General features: G+C 48.5%; 1 protein-coding gene and 1 pseudogene across 1 annotated transcript in view; one reads left to right on the top strand and one right to left on the bottom strand.

The window, feature by feature from the left end:
* RHBDL3 (rhomboid like 3) overlaps window positions 1-18,539 on the top strand; it is a 47,883-nt gene that overhangs the window by 24,297 nt on the left and 5,047 nt on the right. Inside the window, exons 5-7 of the mRNA XM_077165219.1 lie at window positions 933-1,045; window positions 6,314-6,414; window positions 13,522-13,582. Of these exons, the coding sequence (XP_077021334.1) occupies window positions 933-1,045; window positions 6,314-6,414; window positions 13,522-13,582 (275 nt within the window). The remainder of the gene's footprint in view (window positions 1-932; window positions 1,046-6,313; window positions 6,415-13,521; window positions 13,583-18,539) is intronic.
* Window positions 16,010-17,137, bottom strand: LOC143686013 (ras-related protein Rab-2B pseudogene; annotated as a pseudogene).

Raw genomic sequence — 18,539 nt, 5'->3', positions numbered from 1 at the left:
CGCTTCTAATAGCCATGGAATCAGAATCATTCAGCTGGCACAGTCGGAGGAGGGTGGAGGATTCTGGGCATGCCGTTTGGCTCTCCCAGAGCACGGCCTGCAAACCAGGGGCAGGGAGGGGTACTGGACCAGCGCCCAGCCCCTTAGTCCCTGTTCTGTTGTCCCACAACTTAAACCAGCTTAGGAAGCCACCCAGCTGTAAGCTCAGTTTAAATGAGATAAAGGATGCTAAAGTGCTTTGTAAACTTGGAGTGTTACCATCTTTTCTGGTGACACTTGCACCCCACGCATTTAGCAAGATCTGCTCACAGGTCTGTAATGATATAAAAAGGAAGGCAGTCACAGGGTAACGAAACTGGGGTCCCATATCCCAGTCCTGAGAATTTGGGGCAGAACAAGCTCTTTCTCACTTCAGGATGGAGAAGTTAAGGGATAACCATGAGTTATGAAGTTACAGAAGACATCTTTAATGTGCTCAAACATCTCTCTAAATACCAGTTGTGTGGCCTGGTGAAAGGAGCAGGCAGGCAGATCGGAGACCTGGCCACTGGCCAACCATAGGACCTGAACTCAGTCATACCCGTCTTGGAGCCTCAGCTTCTCGTGTCGGCTGCTAGAGTTCCTGGGTCTTGACCATGGCTGTCCCCTCTCACTGTGGCAAGTGCTGACTCTGCCACTCACTGCCCAGGCCCTGCCTGTGCATTACTGTCCCAGCTGGCAGAGGAGGTGCGGACAGGAGGCTCTGTCCAAGATCTCCCTCTCCATCGCAGCTGCCTGTTTCTGGGCCCGTGTTCTCCCTCCAGCAGACCGTGAGTTCCTCAAAGACAGGGATGGAGTCTTGTGGCCTGCTAGATCCTCAGCCTGCTTGGCGTACAGTGTCTGTTGAATGAATGGATGACTATAGATGAATGAATGTGGTCTCTCTGTCACAGGGTGGAACACCTGGGACTCAACGTGGTGCTGCAGCTGCTGGTAGGGGTGCCCCTGGAGATGGTGCATGGAGCCACCCGCATCGGGCTTGTCTATGTGGCTGGCGTTGTGGCAGGTGGGCAGCTGGGCCCCATGTCTATAGGGGTAAACCTCCACAGGGCGGGCCGGGAGGCCCCGAGAGATTGGGTAAGCCCTGAGCTTCCTGGGGACGCACAGGACACTTATCCCAAAGGCTTCTGGCTATAAGAGTTGTCCTCAAGGCAATTCGCCCACCTCCCCGGGAGACTGGAAAGGGAGCTGAAACAGGCTGCCACCTAGAAAGGGAAGTAGATGATGGCAAAGGGAAGAGATCCCAGGACTTGGAACATACCCACTAACCAGCATTCAGGTCTCCATGCAGCCACGTTGTAGCTTTGTGAGCTGGGGGAGATTCATTAACCTCTCTTGACCCCATTAAGCTTTAAGAGGGAAATAGTGAGTTGCCGGGATTGCTGGGAGGGTGGAGAAGCGGCCCGCGTGAGTGATGGTGCTGTGTAAACTGCAAGTGGCGCAGTGTGAGCTCCCTAAGGATGTGTGGAGCCAGGCATGCCTCTGGCCGGGGCAGCTCCCCTGTACCCTAAGGGGGGGTCTTGCCTCTGCTCGGGCTGGCCGCTGTTCCCTTGGTGAGTCACCGCAGACAGGAGAGAGTCAGGTGAGCATTGCCCCATCCAGAAGAGCCTGGACCTCCTGCTGATGTGGCACACATGTGGCTCTGGCAGGTGGCCATGCCCTCATGGATGGTGGCCCTGGTGCCCAGTGTGGCTCCAGCAAGCCCCTCTCCAATGGGAGGTGAGGGGGGTGGAACAGAGCAGCTTTCTACAGGAAGAGTCAGCACCAACCGGGCTTCTGAACACAGGGATCACTCGTGTGATGTTTCCAACTTTATTGCTAGCTTTTTTTTTTTTAACAAGGTTTGCCGCCTCAGCTCTTCAGCTTGACAGCTGTGCCCAAGGGAGCTTTGTGTGTATGTTTAAGTAAGATCTTAATCCTTTCTGAGTGGCATTAAAGTTGTCATCGGCAGAGCGGGGCAGCCTCGGCCTTGTAAATAATAGGCAGGCAGGGAGTCACTGAGGTGGCTTCAGCAATTGGAGAGGCGAGGGTCCCACCGGAGAGTGCCACCCCCGCGGGGCTGGCCTGCGGATTCGTGACCCGGGCCCAGGAGATGCACGCACCACTGCCTCTTTGGCTCCTTTGTGTGCTGAGGGTAAAAACTTGAGCCACCTTGGACAGCACCCGCGGGAGCCTCTCCCAGAATCCGGCACCTCCTGTGCCCTTGGAAGGAAGGCCCGCTGCGCATCTCTGTGTGCCCGACTTGCTCATCCGCCCCCACAGCCTCATAATCCTGACATCTGGGGATTTATAGCCACATTTTCCATACCTAGATACCAGAGACCCAGATGTTAAATGGCAAGGAACTGGAAGACGCTCGTAACACTTGCACCTAATATTCAATTAGATGGGATTGCCAATAACCTGGAAGACAGAAATAAAATTCAAAATGAGTCAGGCCTCACCAAAATGAGGTGAAACTCAGTGGGAAGATGGTAGAGGAGGCGCACGTTCCAGTGATACCTGTGCAGGGCGGGGAGGGCCTGTAGGGGCGCAAACAGAGGTGGGGTTCATCAGCTCAGTGTGCATGTCGGGGAGGACTGCCACGTGAACACTGGGCACTGTTCTGTCTGAACCACTGAGCCAGACCCGAGGGCACTCGGGACACAACAGATCATGTCCTTGATCGCCAGGATTGGCGTGATTGATCCGGCCAAACTGTCCACTCACTCTTCCCTCTCCACTCCATGTGTGTCCCTCTTAGAGCAGAGGCCCATTTACAGATGGGCAGACCCTGACTGGACGGCCAGTATTTATCACGCGCCTTCTGTGTGCAGGCTGTGTGAAACCCTCACAACCAGCCTACGAGGCAGATGCTGCTACTCTTACCTGCTATGGGAACAGAAACCATGGCCTAAGAATGAGTAGTTGATAAGTGGTGGTGCTGGGATGTAAACCCAGGCTGTGCTCTGAACCACAGCCATAGTGTTAGGAGAACCAAAAGGTAGGAGGTCTTTTCCTTTGTGCAGATAATTTATTGTCAGAAGCCAACAGTGGTTTTAATAGATATCTGACCCTGTCCAAGAAAAGTGTTCCAAATGTTAAGGACGTTGCACTTAATAAAAACAATAGTTAATCTTTGCTGAGCTCGTATGGTGCTCCAGGCATTTAAGGGCTGGATGTATACCATCTCTGCTGTCCGTCACAACGGTCTTAGGAGGTGAGGGCTGTCACCCCCATTTTACAGCTTGTTCAGAGAGGCTCAGCAACTTTCTCTCTTTGCCCAGCTAAGAAGCAGTAGAATTGGGGTGAAAATGCTTTCCATGTCTACTCCTAAATCCTGAGCTTTTAATCAATGCTGAGGCCAATGAGTAACTCACTTAAGGCTGACAATTGTATGGCTAACAATTCAAGTACTTTAAAAGCTGGTATCTTAAGTGCATCACCAAGAACTTAGATTGCAAGTCACATGTACATCCTCAGAGCAGCCTAGCTCAGAGTCAAATATGTACTGAAAGGCAGTACATATTTGTAGAATAAATTAAAGGATACACAAATAAATAAAGTGACATTGCTTAAAGTTAGATGTTCTGCATATTTTTATATGAATTTTTTTTAACAGACAAGGAAGATGTTGGAGAACACTTGCTTTAAAATTCTCCAGACTAAAATTACCATAGTGTGTGCAATGGCAAAGTCACCAGTTTATTTGTACGCTGGTATGGACTCAGTGTTTTGGGGGGTATGGTAGTGGTGGGATTCATAGCCCTGACTAGAACGGTCCCTTGCCCTACTCTGTACAGAGGAGTGTTCTCTCACTCTCACTTGACATTCTGATGTTCTGTCCCTGTCCTCTGCCCTTGCTACATTCAAGCGTTCACACTGGCCTCATGGAACTGTCTCTTAGGTTCATAACAGCTTGTAAAGAAATCCTGTCTAGTTCATATTTTTTGCCCTGGGATGGCCTCAGGTGGGTCTTTTTATTACTGTATATTTTTAATATACATTCCTGTGTTTGTATTTTATTTCTCTTTCCTCTAGTTGGGGATTAATCTGCAGTAATTTGAGAAAAGTCTTTGCACCACAAAAGGAGGGCAGATGGGTTCAGGTCGTCACCTTTGAGCTTTTAAAATCTAAGCCTTGGAATGTGAATCTTAGGCTGAGACCTAATTTCTAATCTGGAGGGATCCCTTGATGTACTCTCTAGTGGGCAGCAGACTTTGCTCCCCAACCCCAGAATGGCTGCACTGTGCTTTGCTCCACGGGTTGGAAGCTTCCTTTGAAAGAAGCTTTCGCTGCTCAAAAGTTGGAAAGCCTAAGACCTCCTCCTTTCACAGATGTGACAGCTGAAGCCCAAAGAATTCAGGGGCTGTTCCCAAGTCATGTCACTAGCTAGCCACGTCCTCATTCGATACTCCTGCTGCAATCACAAACTGACCCCTGGCCCTGGGGTCAGAACTCTCAACCCCGGGGAGGGTGAGGGAAAGGTCAGCAAGTGCAGGAACCCTTTCCTGCCTGGGGCTGCCCTGCCGCCTCTGCCTTGGCTCCCGGCTCCTGGGGGGAGGACAAGGAAGCAGAATTCGGGCTGCTTTGTAGGGAGTTGTGCCAAGGAAAGAGGCCAGCCCAGGGAGGCTGCAGCTTCTTCTGTCCAAATGGTAATTAATGAGGTGTGGCTTGGGCAGCCAGCCCTTCAGCATGCTGCCCTGCAATGCAGCGTTCTTAGACAGGAGAGCGTGGGAACCCTTTGTCATGCCGGCCCCCCGTGCATGTTTGTTTGCCACCCTGGGATTTTTTTCCTCTGTTATATATGGCTGACCCTGTGGCTAGGGAGTGAAAAAAGAGAAAGTTATCTGACAATAGATCAATACCTAATTAAAGCCAGAGGGAAGGCATGAAAGGGGGGATGGAAGATTTATAGTTGCCCTGGGAGGGGAGGACTTGAGAGTTCTCAGATCATAACAGTTTTGTTTTTTTCTGAAAGACAACGTTCCCCCATGAGACCAAGGGTCCTCGTGGGGTTCTCCTCCTTGCAGGATCTTAGTGAACCTTGAGAGAGGTCAGAGGAGAAGGCACGAGATGGGGGAGGCGGAAGGCTCTCCCGGGCCAGGGCTGTCAGCTGCTCTCATTCGGGGGCTGATGAATCCTCCCAGGTGGTGAATCCTCCACTCCTGTAGAACCTGCAGACTCTGGCCTTCCACTGGTCCCTCCTCTCCCCACCCAGGCAATGACTAATTGGCTCATGAGCCTGCAGGCATTTTCCAGGGTGATTTCTGCACACTCACCCCGGCCAGCCACCTCTCTTCCTCTGAGCCCTGGGCTCTACCTCTGAGTTATTTTTAGTCTCCCATGTCTTTCCCTGGCAGCCAAACCATTGATCACACTTAAATGAGACCAGAACAATAAATTTCCCATCTCCTCTTTGTCCAGCTTCCCTCCCAGGGAAAAAGTTTGCCATCTCCCAGGTGGGGACTCGTCTACCCTTCCTTTCCCCCAGAGGATGTGTCATCATATCTCTCTCTTCCTTGTGACTTTTCAAGGACATTTTTCCTCTAAAGAAGCCCCCACATGGGGGATCCTGTTGGCCTTTTGTAATCTAACTGGACTGAAAGAAGGTTGGGGATGATGCTTCGCAGGTCTCTAGATGCTGTTGAAGAGAGAGATGGCAGAGAATGGAGGCCCCCTCTGTGCCTATTTGGGGGATAGTTGCTTTAGAGGCCAGGACCAAGGGTTTTGTGTCAGGCAACCCTGGACTCATACCCTGGTTTGAGTTCTTCTGGCCAGGTGACTCTGGGGACAGTGTCCTTATCTGTGCAAAGAGGCGACTGGTACCTGCCTTCGAGCCTTGTCTGAAGGATTAAAGGGGATAACTTATGTAAAATGCTTCGTCCAGTGTCTGAACCTCGGCCCCTTTAGTGGCAGGTGTCCCTACAACGCCTGCCGCTGCTGTTGTCACGGCCGCTCCGGGCCCCGCGGTCGCTCGGCGTCCCCACAGGTTGGGTGGAGAGGCGGTGGGGGGGGGGGGGTTCTGGTCCTCGTGCTCCTTTCGCCAAGTCGCTTCCCTTTCGGCTTCTTAGAATCTTCATTTCTCAAATGCAGAATGAGAAGTTCAAATCGAATGGTCCCTTCCGTGCTAAATTAATCCTCCACAAGCTCCAGGATGGGATGGAGGGAGGGACAGTTGGGTTCTCTTGCTTTGGGGTGTCCCCCCTGGGGCTGCGGCGTCCAAGGGCCGGGGCTGGGGTAGGGCAGGCCGACTCCAGCATCGGTGAGACCTCTCGCTCTCTTTCTGTCCCAGGGTCCCTGGTGGTGTCTGTGGCCGACATGACTGCGCCGGTCGTGGGCTCCTCTGGCGGGGTGTATGCGCTTGTCTCTGCCCATCTGGCCAACATCGTGATGGTGAGCACCGCTTGGTCCCAGCATGCCTTCCTTGCGCTCCTTTCACCGTCCCCGGGCCCGGGCCGCCGTCCCCTGGAATGGGTTTGGATCCTGGTCCATGTTCTCTCCCGCGCGGTCCGCGGAGCGCCCGGCAGGCCTGGCTAATTGCAGAGTTTGCAGCCACCCCTCACCGTCCGTAGGCCCAGTTCAGTGAGTCCCTTCCACATCCAATTCCGATTTCCTCCTGTCACGGCACATCCTACAAATCTGCCCGTGTCCCTATTTCCCCCCGTTCTCTGTACAGTGATTTAAAGAAGTGTTAAAACTCTTGTCCACTTTGGCATAGATTATTCAAAGTCAAGGGACCTTAGGGATTTTCTCTTCAAAATTCTCAAATTGGAGGGAAGATCCGAGAAGTTAAATGGTTTGTCCAACATCGCAATCACATTTGTGGCAGAAGCGGAACTTGATCCCCCATCCCCACAGCCACTCAAGTGCTGTCCCCTTAAGCCAGCCTCTCACAGTGGCAGGTCCTACCGTTCCATTCCTCACTGTATCGTGTGGTGGCTAAGAGTCTGGGCTGTGGAGCCGGGTGGCCTGAACCTGAATCCCAGCCACCTCACTGCCTGAAGGGTGGCCTGCAGCAAATCACTAACTTCTTTATGCCTCAGTTTCTGCAACTGTGAAATGGGATGTCCTGAGATTAGGGAGATATATTGAAAAGTAATAACTCGATATAAATGTTCACTTCATTCCCTCCCCCTCACAGAAGTGGCCAGGCTGGGCTCAGAATAGAGACAGAGTCTTCAAGGTGAGCAATCTAAATTAATGTGATGGTCCTAGAGGAGGCCAAAGTCCTTATCTTGGAGGAAGTTTGGAGGCTGGAGGAGGATTCACTGGATGTGCTTAGCTAACCCTGCCTAACTCGCCTCCTGACCTGGCTGCAATCAGGTTTCATTCACCTCTTTTCCCAGTGCCTGGTACAGGGATGGGCACGTGGTGGATGGTGCCCACTAAATCCTGGTGAATGAATGAATGAACGATGTCCAGGAAAGACATAGCATCTTTCTTGGGGATCGTCCTGCTATTACCATTCTCCTCCATCACTCTCTTTACCCACCTGGCAGATGTGAATGCTCAATTATAGAAGTTTTTTGGAGTTCCTGAATTCTTCTTTGTCTTTCTGGTTTTTTATCGTTCCCACTTTCACCTGCCCTGTTTGTTTCTCAACACCATCCCTTTTCTGTTCACCAGAGTCTTCTTCATACACAGAGAGAGAGCATGAGAGGGAAAGATAGGCAGACAGTGTTTAACTATACTTGGTCCTTGCCTGAATTTTGGCAACCTCAAGTGGATGCACAGTTGGTGTCAGAAAGTGCGTGTGAAAGAGAAAGTCTGAGTGCGTGTGTGTTCATACACATGCCGCTCAGTCGGCTGGAAACCTGGGAGCACAGCGCTGCCCACATGGACCACTTTTAAATGGGTCACTCTGTATCAGTGCCACGGCTTTCCCCAGACAGATTTTCCTCTGAATTCTGCCTCCTCCTCTCCCCCCTCCCCCTGCCCCAATTCCTTTCTGTAGGGGAAGAAACACTAATGTCCCACCTCCCGTTTCTTCCCAGATGTGTGCATGTGCGTGTGCACGGTGGGGGGCGGGGGGGGAGAGAAGTGATGAACAAGCAAAACTAAAAGAGAACATGGGAGAGAAGAAACAGACGCGTGTTCATAAGGATGTCCTGTTCCCACCCCTTCCCCACCGCCATGGGAAACAGCCCTGAAGCGCCCCCAGTTCCCATGGTGAGGTCAGACCTCCCCGAGGACTGTGGGGTGGGGAGTGGGGGTCAGGGGTGGGGGTGTGAAAGCAGTTTTGCCCCAGGTCTTCTTCCTGGCAAGGAGCCCAGGGCCCAGTGCTCTTATGGAAGGAAAAGGCTTTCTCTGGCTAACTGGAAGCTCTTCCATCCACAAGGCATGACCTTTTGGTGGCCCTTCTCCACAAAGTTGTCTGGTCCTCATTTAGTGTGGAAAAATGGTCAGTTTCCTTCCATCAGGAGTCCTCCCTTATCTTAGCTCAGAGCTGAACAATTCAGAGGTGCATTGGGTTGAATCATATGAAACTGCCATTTCTGTGGATCAAAACAGCTAAAGATTGGCGATTTCATATGGCTTGACCTAATAGATACATGTTGTTTTTAGTTCCAGAAGGAGATTTGGTGTGTGTGTGCATACAAGCACTTCATCAGACCGGAAAGCAGAAATACCATGGGTTTGACAGTCACGAAATCTAGATTTGAGTTCCAGTGTCACCACTTACTCGTTCTGTTACTTCTAGTGAGTTCCTTAACTTCACAGTACCTCAGATCTCTCACCTGTAATCCCTTCTTCACAAGGGAATTGTGAGGAAGATTTGAAAAAAAAAGGACTTGAAAATGCTTTCCATATGGCGAATCACCTACAGCTGTGAAATCCCACCTGTGTGTCTGTATATATGTGAGTCTCTGTATATATGTCTCTATGTATTTTTATGTGTCTGCAATTTTTTTTGGCGGGGGGGGTGCATGGCCCAGGACTTGAACCCAGGTTTCCTCCATGGAAGGCGAGCATTCTACCCCTGAACCACCCGTGCCCCCGTATCTGTAATTTTTATCTCTATAAATTCTGTACAGATAGCTATCAGAACATGTTCTTTGTGCTTAGATATATAATACAAAATTGATCAACACTTCTGTCCTAAGGTCTGTTTAAATAAGAGATTCTGCCTTAAGTGAAAGTATGTCTTAATTTTTATAAAAGCAACGTTTTGAGTTTCAAAAAGCTTACAGCTCACATCAAAGGAATTAAATTCAGAAACTATTTCAGCGAAAGTCCAGATTATATAAAAGACCTACCATCAAGACTTGTTTTAAATGCTAGAAGTCTAAAGAGAAACATAACTGAATAATTTATCAATTACCTTTTCCTGTGGCCCATGGGTCAAATTTCCATTTTTATACAAGGTGGTTACTTATGTATCTGTGTATATATAACTGTACTTTGCTCCATATGATAAATGTTTCCCTAAAATTTTTTAGATCTAGGTTTTTGCAAATTAAACCATATTGTCAAAGCCCTAGAAAAGATGGTTGTCTAAAAGACACAAAAGGTTTCTGTGTTAAAAGGTTCACTTTCTTAAGTGAAGATCCTTTTGTAGGACAAATAACCACTCCCTAATTTATCCATGTCATGCTCTCATGCTTCCTGTGTTGGGTTTTCTCAGAGTTATTTAACAAGGGACTGTTTCTAGTGGGGATATAAAGCTATGTTGAAACAGAAGTTCCCTTCCAGGGTTTCAGTCTCTGGTCTCTTAACTGGTTGAGGTGAGCTGAGGGACCGGTTAGCCACTTGTTTGCAGTGGGTGAGTTTCTGTCTCACCCCGCAAGGCTGTGGGAGAGAATGAAATTAAAGGGCCTGCAAAAGGTTTGTATGCCCCAGGGGCCCAAGGGCTTTTGAACATTTATAGCAGCAGCAGAGCTGGCTGTGTGTGAGATTTTATTCTTCTCTCCTGTTGTGTCACTGCACTCATTTTATTGGAGGGAATAATGGGTTGGGAAAATGAGGCAGCTGGTGGGAAGCGGTGACTTTCTAGTTTAACCCCTCAGCTGCTGGGAGATGGTCATTTATTGATGTGCGCTCAGCTTTGGGGGCAGCTGGGTCAGACCACAAAGACTGGTGTAGAACGTGCTTCTCTTGGAGGAACGGGTGATGGGGGGGACAGAGCCTGGGACTGGTAACGCCATCCCAGCTCCGCTGTAACTCTGTGCCCTTGGCCTAGCCCTCCTGGAGCCTCAAGGTCTTCTCTAAAATGGGGGCGGGGGGGGGGGGATTTGGAGTGGATGGGGCACAAACTTCAGGGGCCAAGCAGGCATCATGAATGAATGAGGCTTGTCTGCCTGCGCTGTGGCAAAACTGGAGCGCCCCTGGTCTGCTCAAGGTCATTCCAAATCAGAAGGTTTAAAGTTGCTCTGTGGGGCAAACTCATGGCCTTTGGTCTCTGGCCCGCCCGTCCTTGTGCAAGCTCAGGTCTAGACACTTAAATCAGACTGTCCCGGCCTGCGGGACGATCAACCGAAGCTCAAACTCCTGTGAGGGAAGAATGGCATGGGACAAAGAGACGCAAAGAACGGCAGCAAGACAAACATTCTGATCAAGCTGCAAAAGTTTATTGAAAAGGCTAGGTATATATACTCTAGAAGGAGAGGGGGTGGCTAGTAGGGACGGTGGTGATCTGGGATTGGTGGCTGCTGTTGCTAGGGCAGAGGGCAGGTGTAGGTTAGTTCTTTTGGCGCGAACTTTAGGCGCGAACTACAATTACTTCCGTGAAGAAGGCTGATGATAGTTTAGGCTGTTCTTTGTTTCAGCCCTGGCAGCCATGTTGCATGTTTCCGGCATCGCTGAGGGTGGATTTTATATATGCTACCTTAATTGTCCCCAACATCAGACACTCCGTGGTGCTTCCCAGGTGTCAGGGTGTTCTCAGAGCTTTACACACCTTAACTCATTGAATCCTCACAACAACCTGAGGAGGTAGGTACGTGAGACAGGTGCTTTTGTTATCTCAAGTGTACAAATGAGGACACGAGAGGAAAAAGGATTCTGCTCCTAGAGCTGCTTCGGAAAGTAGGGGGCAGGGGGCAATGCTGTCTCCAAGAAGGTGACCAGGAGGCACGGAGAACCGGACTGGCAGTGAGCCACCTGCCAACTGCCCTGACTGCGCTTTCCTAAGCTGGATCCCAGACGGGGCCCAGGGCATGACGGCACGGAGTCGGGCGCTGCAGCTGAAGGAGAGAGCAGCTGATACATTTTTAAACCTAGATCGTTTTCGTCACTGACTGCAGTGAAAAAGATGGTGTCTTCAGGTAAGATTGTCTTCAGACGGTTGTGATGAGGGAAAGGGATTTTAAATGTCCTGTATAACTACTGAAGGAGAATTAAGATCCATGGCTGGTACTGCAAGCTGAATTGTGTCCTGCCAAAAGATGTGTTATGCTGAAGATATAACCCCCTGGTACCTGCGACTGTGACCTTTTTTGGAAATTGAGTTTTTTAGATAAGGTCATATTGGATTAGGATAGACCCTTATCCAGTATGACTGGTGTCCAATAAGAAGAAGGAAATGTGGACAGAGACACAGAGGGAAAATGGCCATGGGAAAACGGAGGTAGAGAGTGGAGTGATGCAGCAACAAGCCAAGGAATGCCTGCAGCTACCAGAAGCTGGAAGAGGCCAGGAAGGGTGGGACCCAGGAGGCTTCAGAGGGAGCCTGGCTCTGCCAGCACCTTGACTTCAAACAGCTAGTTTCCGGAACTGTGAAACAATAGATTTCTGTCATTTTAAGTCACCCGGTTTGTGGCACTTTTGTCATAGCGGCCTTAGGAAACTAAAACAGGTGGACATTACGAGGAGGAACAGCTTGGCCTAACAACAGCTGGGAAAACTTTTTAGTGGTCATAGCCCCTTCATGTGGCTGCCTCAGGAGGACACGAGCTTCCTGTCACTACAACTGTCCAAATAGGGGCTGAAGGACCATTCTGTTGGCTTCTTGGCAGTGTTCCTCTTGGGGATGAGATGGTCCCATCAGATGACTCCCTAGGACCCAGCCTGGAGGGATGCTGAGTGACTGCCCTCCACGGGCTAATTGAGCTGGCTTGGATCAGGTTGCTAAATCCAGTGGAGGGCACCGACCCCGTTTTGTTCCCTGTCCCCTTGCCAGGCTTCTCTGTGGCAGACACCAGCAGGTGACAACGTTGCTGTGCCATCTGCTTCTTAGAACAGAACATGTCAGCAAGCAGAGATTAGACTCCCCACTAAAGAGGGGCCGTGTGACACCATCTTGCCTTTTGTGTAGAAAGGGTTGCTGGTCAGTGAGGGACAATGGGGCAGAGGGGGGAGGTGGGCAAGAAGCCAAATGCCTCAAGGATTTCTCCCCCTTTTTGGCAGCTTCTCTGTGTCCTGCTTGCTCGACTGACACTTTCCTAGACGTTGTACATGCCAGGGTTCGGAGGCTCTGTAAAGTTGGACGTATGTTTCCCCCGATTTCAGAGGAGTGTGAGACATACTCCCCAGCTGGGCCCAGGCCAGCCCACAGGGGCAGATTGGGTGGGTGGGAAGGAATAGAAGTGCCCTGGCTGCTCCCACTGGCGGCGATGGCCGAGGTTGCCCCCAGGCTCGTTTCTGCGTGTGCCTGCCTGTGTAAATGGAATAGCTTGTTGAATGAGAGGCAGGAGAGCCCCTCAAAGGAACCCCCCATGGTGAAGGCTTTTGTAAAGTGAAAAATCCTTTTGTAAGGTGAATAATTGTGCTCTGTTGATCTACTTTGGAGATTCAGGGTTTTCAGAGGTTCTCTGGAGAGGGATTTGTTTGAGGGCCATTTGGCCCACCCCCTGTCCAGTACCCAGTTCTGCTGTAGAGCATCCCCTCCAAGGGGTGGTAAGGCCCCTGTTTGAACTCAGTGTTGGGAAACTCACAACTGCCCAAGATGGATCATTCCATGTCTGGACAGTTCTGTTCATTAGATGAACACGTATCCCAAGCTTAAATACATATAATATACATGTGGAGCCTTAATTCCTTATGTCTCCCACTTGCAGGTTACATTGAATGTGTCCTTTTTTCATGTCGGTCCACTCAGGGCTTAACAGCAGTGGCCCTGACCTCTGAGTCATCTCTTCTTTGGACTGAACAATCCTGGTTTCCTCATAGGCGGGATTTTGAGTTCTTTCAGCATCCTCATTTTTCTGCTTTGACTTGCTTGGTTTGCTGTCCTGCATCCTTTTGCAACTGTAGGGCTGGCAATTAATGCAACTCTCTGGTGTGGTCTGTCTGTGTAGAGGAGAGAGGGACTCTTTTGTGCCAAGATCTAGATTCTGTTCCTCTATATCAGAGCAGCCTGAGAGCTTTCTTGACAGTAGTGAGCTGACCATTGGCTAAAATCTCAAAGCATACTGACACATTCTGCTGCTAAACCACCTCTCTGTCATTCTGGACTTAATAGAGTTGTTTTCTTTTTTTGTTGTTTGTTTTGTGTCAGGTGAGATACACCTTCAGAGGAGTGATCTGCTCTGAAACTAATGGAACTCTCTCCTTTTTCCCTAGAACTGGTCAGGCATGAAGTGCCAATTCAAGCTGCTGCGGATGGCTGTGGCCTTGATCTGCAGTAAGTACTGACAGAGTAGGCTGGGGGGAAGGAAGCTGTGCGGCAGGCCTGGGATACAGAGATGGCACAGTCCCTGCCCATAAGGGCTGGTGGTCAAGGGGAAAAAAATGAGAAATATCAATAAGTACCTGTGACATAGTGAGGCTATGAGAGAACTCTATCCTGTTATGTACCCTTCTTAACTTTTCTTAGGCTTTTCATTGACATGATATACAAACAGAAAACTACACCCAAATCAAGGAAAAGAACTTCTTTATCTTTTGGGTCATGGAGTCGATTGTTTGAGATCCCCTGTTGGAAGCCTGAGACTCTTTCCCCAGAAAGATGGACACATGCACACACGTATACACAAACTTGTAATTTTAGCAGGTTCACAGACAACTAATCCACAAGTCCCTGTGAACAGGGTCCGGTGGGGGTCCTATTGGGAGAGAGCAGTTCTACCTGCACAGCTCATTTTGAGCATTAAAGACAAGCAGATGCCCAGTGGACACAGGGCAAGGGGTGCTGCCAGCAACAGTGCAGCATGAACAGGGACATAATAGGGGAGGAGTCATGGCCAGCAAGTCATTTAGCAAAACTGACATATCAACTGGCAAGAAAACAGATACTGGATTATGAAGGGCTTTAAATGCAAAAAAAAAAAAAAAGGCCACTGTGGGGCTTTAAGCAAGGGAGTTGCTGATGGATTTGAGTTTTAGGAAATCACTTGGGAGGCAGGATAGAGAAGGGGTTATATTAGGGGAAGTTGAGACCACAGGCCAAGAGGCTCATTCTGAGATGGAAAGAGATGGGTCTGAAGTTATGTGGGACAGAAAGAGAGAAGAGGAGACATGTAATCCCTCACTGAGTCCTCAGAGCATGCCTAGGAAGAAGATATTATTAGGCATAATTTACAGGTGGGAAATTCCAGGCTCAAAGAGTTAAGTTCCTTGCCCAAAGTCACCCAGCTCAGAGAGGATAGAACCAGAATTCAAATCCAGCCTGTGTCGTTTCTGAAGCCCTACCCTTTAGCCAAACTGGGCAGTGAGAACCTGGCCCTTCTCTGCCGGGGTCATGCACCTACTAAGGATAAAAGGAAGATCCAGCTCCCAGCTGTAAAATCCTTGGTCTCTGAGCCAGAACTGTAGGGTGCATTGGGGCAGGAGTGGGGAAGAGGGTTGGGATAGTCTAGGAGGTGGGGGATGAGCATAGCTGCTCATAGAGCTTGTCTGCTTTCTAGGAAGGGAACTGAACTTTTATGAGCAGCTTGGACCCATGTATATATTAATAATGAGAATTCATCAACAACAGAAAAATGAAAAAAAAATTCATGAGTCCTCAGTTCTATGGACAAGAATGGAAACCCAGGCAATAAGATATAGCAGTTGACCCAGAAGTACACGGGATGAGTAAGGCGGAGGCAAATTTGGCTAAGATAATATATGCTCTTGAAAAGGAGAATGCCTGAAGTACCCACTTGACTGCTTGGAAGCAGGCAGCCTCACTGTATGCTACGTGGAATGGGGGCAAAGAGCCAGGGATGGGGGGAGAGGAGAGGGAGAAGAGCGGTGTGGAACCCAGGATAAAAATATGGAAGAAATTGAGAGTTACTAAGAAGATGCCTCTAAGGCCTTTTTTAAAAATGGAGATGGAAAAGAATTTTATTATTGAATAAGCATTAAACCAGAATGTGATTATCACAGGTAGTCTGCAAAATAAATAGCAAAGACAGAAAAAGCGCTCACCCTTTTTATGTGGCTGAGCATATACAACTTATATACACAGTCTCAAGATATTTCCTCTCTTTAGGAGGGAGGTCAGTTTATAATTTGGAGCCGGAAAGTTATGCTCATTTCCTCTAAGGCCTTTTGTTTCCTCTGAAGTCTGAAATGAACCTGCTCTAAATCTTGAAGTCAGTCAAATTCAGTGATCACATAATGAGCACCGGACACTGTGAGGAATGGTAGGGGGTGGGGGTGCGTTTACAAAAATAAAGGGGTGACGTGGTTCCTACTCTCAAGGAGCTTACAACCTCTGTAACGACTATAAACATATTTATAAAGCAATATACATACAAATAAATAGAAACAATGTATGAAAGCTAAGGGATACTATGTCAGTAATTGCTTGGAAGTCCCTAGTTGGTCACAGAAGGCCTCCTGGAGTTTGAACTTCAAGTATAATGTTAGTGGTAAGTAGGGCACATGCAGAGGCATGGAAGTAGGAATAAATATGTCACATCCAGGAAGCAGATTAGCTTGTTTAGAGTATACAAAATAAAAAAAGGTCTCGTAAGAAGTGAGAGGTCTATTTTGATAAAAAGGGACTGCAATGTGAGGTCCCTAAAACAAAATGAGCAGGGAAAGAAAGTTTCCTTTTGGTAATGATTATAAGTGACCAGAGGTCCAGGACTAACTCTTCTGGTCTAAAAGCTTTTGGAGTTACTCTAAGAGAAAGAAACTAGCAGTGGGATGGTAGAGAAGTACTTAGCATCCTTGAGCAATTCAAGTAGAAGGAACTGTCTTCTTCAAGAATTCTCAGTAAGTGGCAAGTGGATCCCCAAAGTCAAGGAAGTTAGAGTCAATGAAATTCCTTGGTAGAATATCTGTCACCCAAGGCAAGTTGGATCCCAGCAATCTCAAGGACTCGAGCAGAATGTCTTTGACCCCATTACTCATTCTTGGTGGGGAGCAAATTGTATATGCTTATAAAATATATATTTTTTACTTTGAACTATAGTGACAACAATTTTAATCCTAACATTTAAAAAAGTTAAAATAGGAGGAGGAGAAGAGCCTTCATCTATAAGGAATGCTCACGTCCCTGAAGAAGGACAGGTTAGTAAGGGCCGGATGTTTTCCCTATCTTTAAGTGGATAGGCCAGTCATCACACCCAGAAAGAGGTCGCTCTCAGCGAAAGCAAAGACCTCTTCCTTTAGGCCTGTTGGTCTGAACCTGTTCCAGGAAGAAAAGAAGAGTTCAAGCCAGACATTTAGCAACAGCCGGAGTTGTACCCTAGGTCACCAGAGTTCTGCTGGGAGGTGCAGGGTCCCATTGATGTTGACTCAGCTGTTGGGCTTCAATCTCGATGCCATTTGCCTCATTGTGAACGTCAAGTAAACCCTGCTGGATCTTCCTGTGTATTTCTTTGGCTGTGTTCCTGAAGGACTCTTCAACACTGGAGGCTGTTTCAGCCAAAGTCTCCATGTTTGGGCTGAAGTCGCCATGAATATAAGTCCATGCTCCTGAACAAAGGCCTTTCCTTCTTCTCTCTTTACATCCCTGTGGGACTCTAGGTCCCTCTTATTCCCAGTCAACATAATAACCATATTAGAGCTGGAGAGTTGCCAGACATCCTCTAACCGTGAGGTTGAGTGGTTTGTAATGCTGTTGTACGCCAGCAGTGCTCCAGCTGCTCCCCAGTAGTAGGAATGGGTGATAGGACAGAAGGATTCTTGCCCAGCTGTATCCCAGATGTACAGTTTGATTTGTTTTCCATCAGTGTTGACCATACAGGCTCCAGATTTCACACTGATTGTGAGGTTGAGGACAAGCTGTAACCGCAGAAGACCTGATTTGCCCACACCTGAAAGAGGATGATGCACATTCGAAAAGCTGAATTTAGCTGTTAAATTTAGCTCTAAGCATCATAAAAACTAAAATACTAAGTTTTTGAGTTTGGGACAAATGTCAGACCTCCTTTATCTAATACGAGACCTGCTAAGCAAAGGCAGGAATGAGCTGAGTTGAGTTGGGGTTGGGGGTATGGGGTGGGGTGGGAGGCAGTGTCCATCCCTGGCTGTTCCTTTTCCGCCATCTATCGTCTGTTCTGGGAGTTGCAGGCCCCAGGCAGGAAGGTTGGGCAATCAGTCCCAAGGGGAGTGAGAATCCCTGGAGGTTCTGGTGCCCCAGGGGTGGGTTAGGGTAGAGAGAGAGGCCCATTGGTTAATTAAATGGTAAATGAACAGGTGAAAAGTTAGGTTTTCTTACAAACTGTCAACTTTGTCTTGGTTTCCTCATCTGTAAAACAGGACTAAGAATAGTTGCCCCCTGTGCTCTTTTGGTGCTGGGTAATGAAATGGAACTATTTCCCAGCCCTGTCCTTTCAAGACCGTATGCCTATATAGTTGGCAGGTCCAAGAAGTCCATGCAAGAAGAATGGGTTGGAGAGTGGGAGGGCAGCAATTTGTTGTGGAACTATGTTTGGAGGTGGGATTATTTATCTGCCTTTTTTCTTTGCCTGCTCTCCTTCTCCATCCCTTCCTTCTGATTGCAAGAGCACTGGTTCTCAAGGCTTTCTAAGGGTTTAAAGCGAATGTGTGGAAACACTGTCTAAGGTGTGAAGTGCTAGGCACCTATTGGAGTTGTGATGAACGTTCTAACAGTGTAGCCTGTGGCATAGAGGCTGAAATTTATGCAGGTAAGGATTGAGCACCCAGGACTCATGGCATGACCACGGAGGTGCCGGACCCTCTGGGCTTCTGCACAAGCTGTTCCCTCTGCCTGGAAGGCTCTTCGGGTCTTCCAGTGGCAAGGTCCCTCTTGATATTCAGATCTCCGCTCAAATGTCATCTCTTTATGGAGCTCTTGTTTGACTCCCCAAACTAAAGATTCCCCTTCCCCACTCCAGCAGTGATTTTACAACTCCTATTTTTAAAATTGTGATTTTATATATATATATATATATATATAAAACATAAAAATTGCCATTTTAAGTGTGCAATTCATTGGTATTAATTACTTTTACTATGTTGCACTACCGTCACCACCATCCATTACAAAAATTCTTTCATGATCCCACACAAAAACTCAGTACCCATTAAATCAGAACTCCCCATCGCTCCCCACCTCATAACTGCCAGTCTACTTTCTGTATCTATGAATTTGCCTTTTCTAAATATTTCATATAAGTGAAATCAGAATATTTGTCCTTTTGTGTCTGGCTTGTTTCACTTAGCATGTTTTCAGGGCTCAT

The sequence above is a fragment of the Tamandua tetradactyla genome, chromosome 6 (assembly GCF_023851605.1).
Source record: "Tamandua tetradactyla isolate mTamTet1 chromosome 6, mTamTet1.pri, whole genome shotgun sequence".
Taxonomy (NCBI): Eukaryota; Metazoa; Chordata; class Mammalia; order Pilosa; family Myrmecophagidae; genus Tamandua; species Tamandua tetradactyla.
This window is presented reverse-complemented; position numbering and strand designations above follow the sequence as displayed.